Below are 13,515 nucleotides of genomic sequence, written 5' to 3'. Positions count from 1 at the left end.
GTTCCTTCCCTCCTGAGGGGTTTCGGGTGCTGCCGGGCACTGGAGGCACCACCTGCCCAGGGTCACCCGAGCCGAGTTCAGAGCCTGATGGGCAGCCCCTCCCTGGGCTGTGGCCCTGCCCCTCCGGGCCTGGCTGCTTTCACCCCAGCCCAACGGCAGCTGTCAGGCGTGAAGCTGCTCTCTCTCCCTGGGGGGCCCCAACCTCTGATGAAGGCCTCTCTGTGGATGTGGTTCAGCTCCATCAGCCCTCCATGAAGGTTGGGGGTGGGCATAGAGCCCACCTTGGTGACCACATGGAGTGACGGCCAGTGGGGAGGAGCTGGGGCTGAGGTAGGTCAGCTGTGGCTAAGCCTAGACCCCGGAGTGGAGGTGGCAGCTGGGGGGAGGCTTGTCATGGAGGGAGTTGCATGAGGTCGGGCCCTCCACCGGGGCAGCAAGGCCAACGGTGCCCCAGCCAGGGGAGCCACCAGGACCGTGTGCACCAGGTTGGGGCCCAAGCTGTGCACGGCCATGCGAAGCTGTCGTGAGAGATATGGCTAAGGTCTGGCAGGGCCAGAACTGGGTCAGGGTTGCTTTAGGGCCACACCTGGGAGTTCAGTCCTCTTGTCAAGGCTGCGAGGAGGCGTGGCAGTGAGGTGGGAGACACAGCAGACTGGCAGGTTGGGAAGGCGACTTATGGGTCCCCCGCAAAAGAGAATGTTGAAGTCCTAATCTGCCGCACCTCCCAATGAGACCTTATTTGGAAACGGTCTTGCATTAAGTCATCAAGTTCAGACAGGTCATTTAGGGTGGGCCTTCCAGTGTGACTGGTGTCTTCGCGAGAAGGGAAGGGACAAACTCAGGGAGGGCCACGTGGGGGGAGCCGGCAGGCGGTAGGCCCGCTCCCCGTCTTCATTCTAGAAGTGGGCAGGCTGGGGTGTGGTGGGGGGCTCCGTGAGGACAGGGTGGCCACTCGGCGTCAGGGAGCGATGTCTGAGCCGGCAAGCCCTGGCGTGACCCCTGGCTGGCTGGGGCAGAGATGACTGCGCCCGCCGCCTCTGTGCTGCGCCATCCGGAGAAACCCCGGGCAGGCTGGAGAATCCAGGACCCGGAGCCTCCCCGAGGACTCGCCGCCGCGCTTCTGTTCTGTTCCCACGGGTCACCCGCAGAGAACCGGCCGTCAGCCCGGCGCCCACGTCGGGCCAGCTCCACGGGCGGGAACCCGGGTCCCCCAGGCCTCCTGTCACAGGCGAGTGGGGTCACCTCGGTGGGCGGCCTGGGTGGGGCTGCAGCGGAACTGCCGTGCACGAGCGGGCGCCCCCAGGTGAGGAGGGAGAGAACACCCCCCGGGCCCCGCCTGGACACCGAGGCCACCCCTCCAGAGCCGGCGGTCCCCGGGGCCGCCGCGGCGCAGGGCTGTCGCTTTGGCAACGAGCGCTGCGGAGGGGCAGGGGGCGGAGCCTCGGCCGGGGGCGGGGCGCGCTGGCGGGGGCGCGGAGGGGGCGGCGGGAGCGCGGCGCGGCGCAGAGGCTCGGCGGGGCCCGCGGCGTAGGCGCGGGGCGGCACTGCGGGGGTGAGGCCCGGGCGCGGGCGCGGGCGGCGGGCAGGGGAGCGGAGAGCAGCCTGCGGGGAGCGGCCCGGGTCCGGTCGGGGCTGTCGCCGGCCCTCGCCCCGCCCCTCCTCTCGTGGGCGCTGAGGGTGTTGTGGGGAGGGGCGGGCAGGGGGCGTGCAAGGGCAGCGGGGCAGGTGCAGGGCAGCCAGGGCAGCAGGGCCTGGGGCCGGGTCCCCGCGGAGAGGCCGCGCAGGGTATGGGGGCGGGGCGGGGTCCGGCCTGGGCCCTTCTGGGAGGTCCGGTTGGCTTGGGGTCTGTCCCGGCACCCTCATCCTCAGCGCGGGTTTGTTGAGTGACTGAGGGAGCGAGAACGCCGCGGAGTGGGTGAGCAGGAGCGGGTTTAGCGGCGCACCGGGTCTCGGGCTCTGGCCTGGCGATTCCCGGGCCGCTGCTGCAGCCAGAGGCCAGGGGTAGGGGCTTCCCGGGTCGAGCGTGTCTGCCTGGTGGGGCTGCGTCCGGGGGCGGGGCAGGAGCCTGGAACTGCGGACGCAGGGGCACAGGCCGGGGGCCTCCCAGGACCCCCTCTGCGGGAAGTGTCTGGGCGCAGCGTGGTGGGGGTTCCTGCGTGTAGCTGCGGGGGCCGCTGGGAGGCAAGTGCAGCTGTCGTGAGGGCAGAAGTAGGGGGCGGATTTCCGGGAGGGTCTTTGTCCCCGGTCAACGGGGGGCTGCGGTGTCACCAAGACGGCTGAGCACTCGCTTCAGTCACAGGTGACATTACATTTTATGTTCTTGTCTAGACAGGGCAGTAAACAGGGCCCAGGGCCCAGGGCCCGGGGTGCTGTGCAGGGGAGAGGCAGGGTGAGGGGGCCTGGCTGGAAAAGAGCCCGCAAGTGACTTTAGGGTGGGTGAGGGGTTCAGACCCAGGCGCAGGGACCGTTTGGTGTCGGACTCAGACCAGCACAGCCATGACAGCTAGTGCCCGGGGTGCGAGGGGGGCCAGGGGGCCGTAGCGGAGGGCGGGCTTCCTGAGATGGCCCCTGAAGTGCGGCGGAGCGGCGGCGGGGGGAACCTCCCCTTGGCGGTGGGCAGGGCCGTGGGCGTGCTGGCGCGCGGGGCGGGGTGTACATGGCCGGGCATGTGGCCCGGGCACGGCCTCCGGAGGTGGTGGGAGACGTGGGGGAAACCATGGCAGAGAGTGGGGCACACGGCCTGGGGGCGGCGGGCTGCGGGAGCCTGACTCCCCCGGGGCAGGCGTGCGGAGGCACGGACAGGCCTGCGGGGTGGGAGCCACAGGACCTGGATTCCTCTCCGTCCCGGTCACAAAACCTGCCGGCCGGGCTCGGGGATGGCTCCCGAGCTGGCGGGGCGGCGGGCGCGGGCTCCCCTCCCCGCCCAGTGCGGCGCCCGGGGAGTGGGGGACGCCGGCTTGGGCCCGGCGGGGACACACCAGCGCGGCCTCGGGATGCGCGCGGCGGGAGGACCACTTCCGTTCGGTTCCTTCCTGGCGGTGCTGGGAACGAGGCCTCGGGTCTCCGGTGCGGCCGCAGCGCCCCCTGGAGGCCCGTGTCCGGTCCTCGGGACCGTGCGCCCGTTGGCGCGTGCCTGCGGCAGGGGCCCCGGCGGGCGAAGCGGGAGTGAGGACAGCGCCGCGCGGGACGGCAGCGCCGGCGCGGGGAAGGAGCCCGGTGCGGGGTGGGCGCGCCGGCCCGTGCCCTTACTTTGTCCCTCTGGTCTCCCCAGGTTCCCAGCTCCCCTGCCCGGAGCGGGCCCGCCCTCGGGGCGGCTGGACAGGCCCGCCGAGCCATGCCCGCGGGCTGAGCGCCGTCGACACAGGGTCTCGTCCCGCCTCGCGCGGGGGCCGCGCGCGCACAGGCCGGGGCCGGCGGCCGACCATGGTGCTGCCGCCCCCGGACCGGCGCCACGTGTGCCTGACCACGCTGGTGATCATGGGCAGCATGGCGGTCATGGACTCGTACCTGGTGGAACAGAACCAGGGCCCGCGCAAGATCGGCGTGTGCATCATCGTGCTGGTGGGCGACGTGTGCTTCCTGCTGGTTCTGCGCTACGTGGCCGTGTGGGTGGGTGCCGAGGTGCGCACCGCCAAGCGCGGCTACGCCATGATCCTCTGGTTTCTGTACATCTTCGTGCTGGAGATCAAGCTCTACTTCATCTTCCAGAACTACAAGGCGGCGCGGCGCGGCGCGGCTGACCCGGTGGCGCGCAAGGCGCTGACGCTGCTGCTCTCGGTGTGCGTGCCCGGCCTCTTCCTGCTGCTCGTGGCGCTGGACCGCATGGAGTACGTGCGCACCTTCCGCAAGCGCGAGGACCTGCGCGGCCGCCTCTTCTGGGTGGCGCTGGACCTGCTGGACCTGCTGGACATGCAGGCCAGCCTGTGGGAGCCGCCGCGCACCGGGCTGCCGCTGTGGGCCGAGGGCCTCACCTTCTTCTACTGCTACACGCTGCTGCTTGTGCTGCCCTGCGTGGCGCTCAGCGAGGTCAGCATGCAGGGGGAGCACATCGCGCCGCAGAAGATGATGCTCTACCCTGTGCTCAGCCTCGCCACCGTCAACGTGGTGGCTGTGCTGGCGCGCGCCGCCAACATGGCACTCTTCCGCGACAGCCGCGTCTCGGCCATCTTCGTGGGCAAGAACGTGGTGGCGCTCGCCACCAAGGCCTGTACCTTCCTCGAGTACCGCCGCCAGGTGCGCGACTTCCCGCCACCTGCACTCGCCCTGGAGCTGCAGCCGCCACCCCCGCAGCGCAACTCTGTGCCGCCGCCCCCACCGCTGCACGGCCCACCGGGCCGCCCCCACGGGCCTTCGCCCACGCGCGACGCCCTGGACACGTGACAGGGCCTGAGCAGCGTGGGCCGCCCCCAGGGTGCAGGGATGCGGGGGGCGGTGTGCACTTTGCATGGGACGGGATGGGGGCCGGCTCCCCACGGTGCCAGGTACAGTGAGTCCCGGCAGCAGCCGCTTCATCTCAGGAATCCCTCAGACCGAGGACCCTCAGCCGCCTCTCGCTGGCCTCAGGGCATGGGCCAGTGTGTGCGGCCTGGCTGGAGGGCAAGGGGCCCCGCCCTTGCCTGCTGGGGGCCTGGGTGGGAAGGGAGGACCGAATGCCTGGGGGTCTGGTCTCTTGGGGTCCCGCGGTGGGGCCTCTGGCTCAGAGTTTGGGGCCAGGAGGGCTCTTATCATTTTAAAGACTGGTGTTTACAATTTTGTATGCAAAGCCGGCAGCAGCTCCGCCTGATTCATGCGTCCTGTTTTTAACAGCTGGGGGAGGGTCGGGTAGGAGGGGGTGGGAATGAGTGGGGTGGGGGTCTGGGCCAGCCCACTTCCTGGGCCTTCTCCCCAGGCCTGCTCTGTTTCAGCTCTGTCCTAGACAGCCTCCCTCCAACCTTGGAGGTCCCCTAACCCGGGCATTCTGGAATACCTTCAGCCCCATCCCTCGCCCCAGGGGTGTGCTGGCCCCTTGTCCCTGCCCCCACACATCTGGCCCAGAAGTGCCCCCAAGCCCCTGGTTCACATCTGGCGCTCAGGGCTCCCCCATCCCAGCACAGCCCAAAGCCAGATGGGATGAGGTCTTGGAACTGGGTCCATCGGGGGCACCAGGGGGCACTGGTGTCATGGGAGCTCACCACACCCACGTCCACTGCGGGTCTCTAACTTGGCCTCCGCCGGCCCTGCACTTTTGGTGTGACCCTGGGCACTGACCGACTGACCAGGCCACAGAGGGTCTCTGCAGCATCTGGGGAGGGGTCCTTCACCTTGCATCTTATTAGGCCGTTGGCATGGCTGTTTGAGGATGCTTTGCAGGGTGACTGGGTGTCAGTCACACAAGCTGTGCCAAGTGACAGGTAGCATTGTAGTGTCCCGGGCAAGCCAGGAGTGCTCACCTCGCTGTGTTTGCCAGCACTTCCTGATGGCAAGGCCTGACCCACTGCCACCGAGGCATCTCACCTACCATTCCCTGTAGGTCCTCTCTGAGCCCCTTCCTGCCAACTGCAGCAGTTCAAGATGTGGCTGGCAGGTCACAGGGCCCCCTTGAGCAGGCCTGGCCTCCCCCCTCCCCCTCCCCCCATGCTGGACATGGCCTGCAGTTTGGCCTTTGGGGGGTGGCATGCCTCCCAGCCAGCTGGCGTCTGAACTACTGTCCTCAGGTGTGCAGGGAGTACACCAGCCACCACTCCGCCCCATCCTCCATCCTGCCCCCCAGCCCTGCCCTCCAGCCTCGCCCTCAGCTGCACCTCTGTGAGCTGCCAGGAGCCTGTGAGGAGCAGGGGTTGCACTCTTTCCCCAGGTTGGCAAGTGCAGGGGCAGTGGGAGGGCTGTGGGGAGCCGCCCTGGAAAGTGCACGCCAGGGCCCTCTTCCTGGCAGCTGTGGGGCAGGGTGCAGGGTGCATCCAAGGTCCTGGGAGTGTGTGGGCAGCGGTGAGGCCTGATGGGCCGGCGCCTCCCCCATCCCTTCCCTGCCTGGTCTCTCTGGGCATGTCCCAGGCAGGGACCACAGGAAGGTCACAACTCAGGGCCTGAGGGGTCCTGGGCCCCAGCTGCCCTCTCCCATCAGGCTGTTTGGCGCTTACCCCTGAGTTTCCCCCTGGAGGAGCCCCTTGCTGGCCCCTGGCTTGGGGAGGCCTGTTGACGGCACCAGTGCAGGGTCAGGGCTGGGAGCTGCTCTTCCTCAGCCTGGGCTGCCTCCTGGGCTGAGAAGGTCATTCTGGGCTCCCAGACCCGCAGGCGCACCCAGTCCTCTGGGCCTTCAGTGCTGTCGTTGCCTCCACCCTGCCCCCACTGCCCCCAGAACTCACAGCACCAGGGACCCTGTCCCTATCCTGTCCTGACTTGGTTTAATTGCCCATGTGCCCCTCTGGCTGGGTCCCTGAGGGCATCTGAATAGATGTGAAGGATGCAAGCCGCCCCATCCCCCGCCAGGACCCCGCCCCTGCTGTTTCGCTGGGCTGGGGACCAGGGGCCCTGGTCAGGCTCATGAATGAGGTGTCTGCCATCTGGGGTTGGCCTTGGGAACAGGATGGCACCTGGTTCTGGCCTGCACTTCCCTGGGCATGACAGAAAGAGCCGACTAGTCCCCCTGCCCTCATTCTGTCACTGGGCAGCTCACAGGTCCCGATGGCATGTCTGCTGTGTGCTGGCCCCGGGCAGGCCCTGACGCTGAGCCACAGAGCTGTCCCTGGCCCGAGGCAGGCTGCTGGTGCTGCGGTCAGACTGGAGCCCTGTGGGGTGGGGTCCAGCAGGGAGGAGCAGGGAGCTCTGCCCCCTTGTGGGAGGGGCTTGGGGTGTGGGCCCTGGGCTGGCGGGCTGGGGCTTGGGTTTAAGCCCTCACAGCAGCACCCCTGGGTGCTCTGAGTGGGGAGCAGTGTGATCCGACCATTGCTGGAGGTCACTGTGGGGACCCAGGGTGGCCCTCGGTGAGGAGGGCGGCAGAGTTCTGGGGCTGGAGGACCTGGGGGGCCCCGGGCATGGGAGAGGGGTCAGGGAGGGTGCCAGGAGGCACCCAGGTGAGAGCTGCCTTGGGAGGGCTGCAGGGCAGAGGTCACACAGGCCTTTTAGAGGAATCCCGAATTCCATGTGAGACACCCCAGGGAGACCACTGGGCGTGTGGGTGTGTCCACACCTGTCTTAGAAGAGGGTCTGCAGGAATGAGGCCCCAGAGAGGTAGTGGAGCAACGGGCAGAGACCCCCTCAGCTTAGCAGTCAGTCGAGGTGGGGAACAGCCAGCAAAGGCCACGGGGAGGCTGGGACCCGGCTCTGGGTGGCGGCAGAACAGTGTCCGTAGGTTGTGTGGCCACCACACTTGGTGGGTGAGTGACTGGGAAGGGCAGGGTGGCAGGCACCAGCTCCTTGGGAAGGATGTGTGGGTGGCAGGTGGGGGCTGGGCCACAGGCCCCGGATGGGGGGCCTCCAGCCTGCCTCCACCATCCCAGGGCCCTTTCTGCCCTTCTGAGCTCTCCTCCCCGGCCAGGTCAGAGGCCACCACCTTTCCCTAGACCTCCAGGGTAGAAAGAGAAGTCAGGTACGTTACCAGCTCCCAGCTCAGTGGTCCTGACCAGAGTCAGGCCCCCTTGTCCAGATGCCCGCCAGGCTCCGTGACGCTGGCCCAAGCCCTCTGCCCATGTCTCCTGCCTGGACGCACGTGCGCTCCTGGGGTGGGCCGCCTTGCCCCCTGTGGTGTGCTTCGCTGGCCACCCATCCTCTTCTGAAGGCCCCGGCCTGACAAAGCCCTCCAAAGAGCTCAGAGCTAGCTTGTTTCTGGAAAGAGCAGATGAGGCCTGGAGGGGCGGCTTCAGCAGCTTGGTCACATTACACAGGACGCAGGCTCTGTCCACCTTTATTTCCCATTTTGGGGGCTGGTGATGTCTCCCTGTGTCATGCCAAGGGCTTACAACATCACTTGAAAGGCAGCACCCAGGTGAGGAGGGAGAGCCCCCAGAAGTCCCCAGCATCCCGTGGGTCCCCTGTCTGGTCCAGACCTTCCCATGACAGCCCCGCTGCTGATGGCTGGTTGGGTCTGGGGTTTGCACTCTTGATTCCCACAGAAGACGGACACTCCTGGATCTGAGATGAGGACTTGGTCACTCTGGTAGCTGCCGCACCAGCAGGTCCCATGGGGGAGATGGGATGGCTGGGTGAGTTTGCGGTGCCCAGCTGGTGTGGCTGCCCTTCCTCTGGTCTCGCCTGGGAGGCTCCACCGTGGCACAGGGGCGTGGCAGTGTGGGCCGGTTTGCCTTCAGGGGCTGTGAGTTCGCAGGCTGCCTTGGACCGGGAAACAGCCCTGGTCATGAGCAGTCCCACGTGAAGATGCTTTGCAGAACACCAGCACACAGTAAGTCCCCAAACAAACATTCCATCAAACCAACGGAGAGGCAGCTCCCTCCCTGGGCTGCTGTCATGGTCGTTTCCCTTCCACCAGTAAGACTCAAGTCTCTCCTGAGTCCTTGGGAAGTTCTCTGTGCCCCATAGCCAAAGCCCCAGCTCTCCCCCCTCACTGGAGAGAGGGACCCTCTAGGCCCCCTGAAATGGCAAGGTCACCTTCACCTGCTTGTGGGGAGGCCAGCAAGTCTCATTGGGCCACAGACACAGGTTGGTTGCTCAAAACGACAAGAAAACCTCTGAACTTCTGACCCTTCTGCTGCCGTTCCAGAGCACATTTCTGTAGCAAAATAGCCTCATCATAAAAAAAAAAACCCAATTTAGCAAAACTGAGCCCACCCCTCTTGGGTCACTCCTGCAACTTCTCACTCTTGGGTTCATCTTGTCCTGTGAAGGAACAGACACCCACAATCGATAACCTGGGAGAAATGGCACCATTGCCCAGGTGAGGGTGCCACCATTCCTTCTGGGAAGCCCTCTGCTGATGGCCTGGGGCTCCGAGCTGGAGCTCAAGCAGCTTAATTTGGCAAATCGAGGTAACTGCTGTCTAACCAGAGAAAAGCGAAGCGGAAGCATGCCACGGGCCCAAGATCTCGGGCTGGGACTGCCCCAAGGGTTCAGCCTGGGGGGCTCAGATGTCTGAACCCTGGGGAAGGCAGCTGGAGGTGGGGTGCACCAGGCTGGCGGGCTGGGGGCGCTGGGGCTGGTATGGCAGGTTCTCCCAAGAACATAGAGAGCCTGTTCCCAGCAGGCAGACGGAGGCCCCGGAGAGCTGGGGGTCATCGAGTCCGAGTCCGAAGGTCCCAGAACCAACAGCGCCAGTGTCCCAGCCCAGGCAGAGCTCGAATCCTGCCTCAGTGCCCTGCCTGTTTGCTCTGCCCAGGCCTCCACCACGTGGGGGTGGCCCTCTGCTTATTCCATCCAGATTCAGTGCTCACGTTTTCTTAAGACACCTGCTGTCCTGGCATCCTGGGGCTCAGCTAGGTGCCCACAATAAACAGCCTCAGGGTGGGGAGGGAGGAGACGGGGTTGGCAGCAAGGGGTGGGAGGTGCCACAGAGAGTGGCCTGGTGTCCGAGGAAGGTCGAGACAGGCAGGCAGCAGGTCCTTGTATGGCCACCCCATGGCCTCCCCTTCACCACGACAAGACTGGATTTTCTTTGGGATTATCCTGTGCCTCTGAGCCCAGTGGACAATGTGGAATCAACTCCATCCTTACGGCACTAACCTCGTGATGACCTGAGGTGATAGTGGCTGGAGGGCGTGGGCGTTCGGGCGACCCACCCTGCGTCCGGCAGGCTGTCCAGGCTGACCCACCCCAGTCTGTCTGGCTCATGCCCCCTCCCATCTCCTGCTCCGTGATCCACGCTGCTGTGTCCTGGCCCTCCGCCCAGCACAGAGTATACGCCAAAGGCTGTGGAAGGGGACGCTCGTGGATCCCTTTGCATGGTCCTCAGAAGCTGGCATGAGACACCAGCTTCCAGCCTCCTGTCCTCAACTCGGATTTGTGGGCACATGGAGCTGCTGGGGGTGCTGGACCAAGGGTGCCTCGGTGTCAGGGAGAAAGTCCTGCCGTGGAGGGGCCACACCTGGCAGCAACGGTCTCTGGGAGAGGGGCCCTGTCACCTTCACGGCAAGTTTGCTTTTCCCTCCAGCATTGCTGGCATTTATGTTCTCACGGCACAGGGCTTGGTGTCTGCCAGGGAAGAGGGCGGGATACAGCCCTCTGCCCCGTTGCCTGGCCCTCGTGGGGCTGCGGTCCTCCCACATCCTTGTGAGACTTTCACTCTCTTGCATGACTTGTTTGTGCCCCATTTTTCTATTAACTGTTTTTCTTACTGGCCTGGAGAATCCTGGGTAATTCTGCCAGCAGCCTCCTCAGGCTGGCCTCCAGTGCCGGGGCCATCCACGCATTCATGCTCTGCTCTTGTGGGTCCATCTGGGTGTGCGTTTATTTCCGTAGCCAGGTCTTAGGTTTGGCATCCTGGGTGATGGAATAGCCATCGCAAGCCCACTGCCCCAAACAGAGGCTGGAGCCTAGACAACAGGCATGTGTAAGCGGCACCACAGCCACCTGCACGTCCACCGGATGCGGCCTCAGTCCATATGCTGGGAGCACCACTCCTCAGCCTGCCTTCCTGTGTGGCCCTATGGAACCCGAATGTGCCCTGACACACTTATCTTTGGCTATTTGCTTTTAGGGCATTGTGCTGTAGATTTTCTCCTGTGACTTGTTTTCTCCCGCGTTTTACCCAGATCCATCATATTCCCGAGGGCAGGTGAATTCTCTGGGTGAGCCTTGCTGTCCTCTGCAGGTCGGTGGAACGTGCCTGTGATTTTCCTGAACCTGCTGCGACACGTCCAGTGTGGGCTGTGCTTTTGCACCTCGCCGGCCCGTAAGCCGAGGTCGCGCTGGGAGCCGAGCAGTGGTGGAGGCTTTGGGGGAAGCCATCGCTGCTACTTCTGCTGTCTGGACACATCCTGCCTTTGTGCAGGGGCTGTTCTGTGGAAACCGCACCTGTGACTGTCACTTTCTTGCATTCTGTCACCTTTGCGTGGGCCTTCGCGTGCCCCACGGCGGGTCCTGCCAGCTGGAGCCGGCTGATCGCGAGTGTCCCTCTGTCACTCTCCCTGCTTGCCGCCTCCTGTTCCGTGCCACCCGAGGGACCCGCGCCTCGAGCCCCCTTTCACAGCCTGTGCGCCCACACACTTCTCTCTAGCTCTGCTCTGGGCAGAGCCTGTGTGCTCCCGACTGCACGCGCGGAAGCCCTCCACCGTGGGACGGCGGTGGTCACGGGCCTTTGGGGTGCTCGGGGCCAGATGGGGCCACGGGAGGGGTTCTGCGGTGGGAGCGGCATCCTTAGAGGAGCAGAGACCAGGGTGCCACCGGGGAAGACCCGGCGTGCCAGGCGTGCCCATAGCCTCAGGGACCCGCTGCTGGAGGCCCCCAGATGCACTGGGTTCGTTTTCAGATGTGTGCTTTGTTACTTAGATTTTATGCAGAAATCTGCCAAAACGCTGGCTTAGGCCGGAGGTGCTTCGTGAATTCTGGTGTATTTGGGCCTCTGCCCCATCTTCTTGCTTGTCAGCCCCCATCTGCAGTCCAGGGGGTCAGTCCCATTACCACTGCGCTTCCTGTGCTCTGTGGGTTTGGAAAATAGAGTTAAAAAAAATCATTCCGTAATTCACCACAGAGTGTTTTTGAGGGCGGCAAATTCTATTCACTAATTTTTTTTCGTTGTGTTAAAATATACCTAAAATGTACATCTAGGCCATTTTGAGGTGCGTCGCTCAGGGCCCCCAGCGCCTTCGCACGGGCAGCCGCCCCACCTCCCCAGGGAAGCCCCGTGCGGCCCAGCCGCTGCCCCCCGTCCCGCCGCCGCCTTGGGGTCCGCCCGCTCGGGGACCTTGGGAAGGGCCCCCCCAGCGCCCAGCACGGCGTCCTCAGGGCCCACCCAGCCGCGGCATCTGTCAGGATCGCCTCTTCTCATTCATTCATCGATTTTTCAATTTTTTCAGTAGTTTTAAAAACATTGCAAAAGTCTTCGTCGAAATGTCGCTGGCACACAGTGGGTCTTGGTTTCGGCGGATGACGTAGGGACTCGCCCACCGCGTGCGTCACGGGCGCGCAGCGCAGCCGCCCCGTGGGCGCGGCCGGCACCGCAGTGCTGACTGCAGGGCCGGCCCTGCCGCTCCTCGTCACCCTGCGGGGCGGTCCCTTTGTCCCCGTCTGTCCGGTGTGACCGTGCGGATGCGGCGGCCCAGCTTCCCCTGCTGCCCTCCCTTTGTGTCTGCCGGCCCCGGCCAGTGCGGCGCGCCGACGACAAGCCCCTGGCGCTGGCCCCGGGTCTGGCTCTGGCACAGCCAGCGGCGTGGCCCAGGGAGGTTTCCTCTTCTGGAGGGGCCCCGCGGGGGTTACACGGGGCCCCGGTGTGCCACGCGGGGACGGAGCTGGCATGTGCGGAAGGCCAGGCGAGCGTTTGCCACTGTGGTCGGTATTCGTATTTTAATTGGGTTTTGGGACAGAACATTAATAAATGCACATGTCCAGTCCTCTGTGTCTCACTGGAATTCTCAAGAAACAAGATGGTTCTTTGACTGAATTGAAGAGGAATATTTTGAGTGAAATAAAAATACCTCCTACAACTGCCTGTAAAACTGCACGGGCCGACTCTTGTTTGGGTCCGTCCCAGCAGGGCTCCGGGTCCTCTCCTAAAGCTCAGTTCTGCAAGGTTTTACTAGCGGAAGTTGCATTTGCCAGTCTGTCTTGCCAGGGGGTGTTAGCCCTGGCAAGTTCACTACGGATTCAGGGTGACCGAAGAAATGACAGAAGAATGTTCTTGGGGTGAAAGGGTTATACCCAACTTTATTTCCACGGTGGCAGGTCAGTCACTAAAATCCCGCCCACTCAGAGCACGTCTGCACACAGCAAGCTGGTCTCCTCTGGGCTCCTCTGTCCTCGGCGCTGCCACCACTCCAGCCTCTGCTCCCCTGCAGCCTTGCAGCCTTGGCACCGTGTCACCCAGAGCACTGGGCAGAGCTCTTTATATAGAGTCAACAGCCGTGTATTGCCCACAGGTGTGCAGTGAGCCAGCCGACCAGGCCCAGGGGACAATCCTGGCCGCAGGAGCTCTCATTCTATCCACACAGTCATCAAGGCCGAGAAAGAAAACTGAGTGACAGAGGCTGAGAATCAGCCAACTTTGATATGGACGGACGTTGGCCCATGAGTCAAGTCTTCACTGTAGAATTTATTGGAAAATAATCTTCACTCATTTTTTGTTTTTTTCTTTGTTGATATATTTTTCACTCAAGTATTGTTGATATACAATATTATACTGGTTTCAGTGTACAACATAGTGATTCGATAGTTACCCACATTATTAAATCCTCACCCCAACTAGTGCAGTTACCATCTGTCACCATAGGAAGATGTTACAGAATCATTGACTTTTTCTCCAGGCTGTACTACCAGTCCCATGGCCAATTTATATTGTGATTGAGATTTTGTGCTTCTTTATACCCCTTGCCTCCCCTTCCCACCCACCTTGGCCCCTCCCCCATGGGAACTACCAGTCACTTCTCAGCATCTGTG

At 64.0% G+C, this 13,515-nt stretch overlaps 1 protein-coding gene across 12 annotated transcripts in view; it reads left to right on the top strand.

Moving 5' to 3' along the window:
• TEDC1 (tubulin epsilon and delta complex 1) overlaps window positions 1-12,470 on the top strand; it is a 32,850-nt gene extending 20,380 nt beyond the window's left edge. For 8 of the 12 annotated variants that reach the window (XM_073241723.1, XM_036991654.2, XM_073241721.1 and 5 more), the window contains one exon: window positions 3,272-12,470. In XM_073241723.1, the coding sequence (XP_073097824.1) occupies window positions 3,272-4,380 (1,109 nt within the window). In that variant the 3' untranslated portion in view covers window positions 4,381-12,470. The remainder of the gene's footprint in view (window positions 1-3,271) is intronic. The other 4 variants (XM_073241720.1, XM_036991657.2, XM_036991656.2 and 1 more) reach the window with 1 other exon arrangement.
• Window positions 12,471-13,515: the final 1,045 nt, after the last annotated feature.

This window comes from Manis javanica, chromosome 8 (genome assembly GCF_040802235.1).
Source record: "Manis javanica isolate MJ-LG chromosome 8, MJ_LKY, whole genome shotgun sequence".
In the NCBI taxonomy this organism is placed as follows: domain Eukaryota; kingdom Metazoa; phylum Chordata; class Mammalia; order Pholidota; family Manidae; genus Manis; species Manis javanica.
Note: the sequence above shows the minus strand (reverse complement) of the source record. Positions and strands in the feature narration are given on the sequence as shown.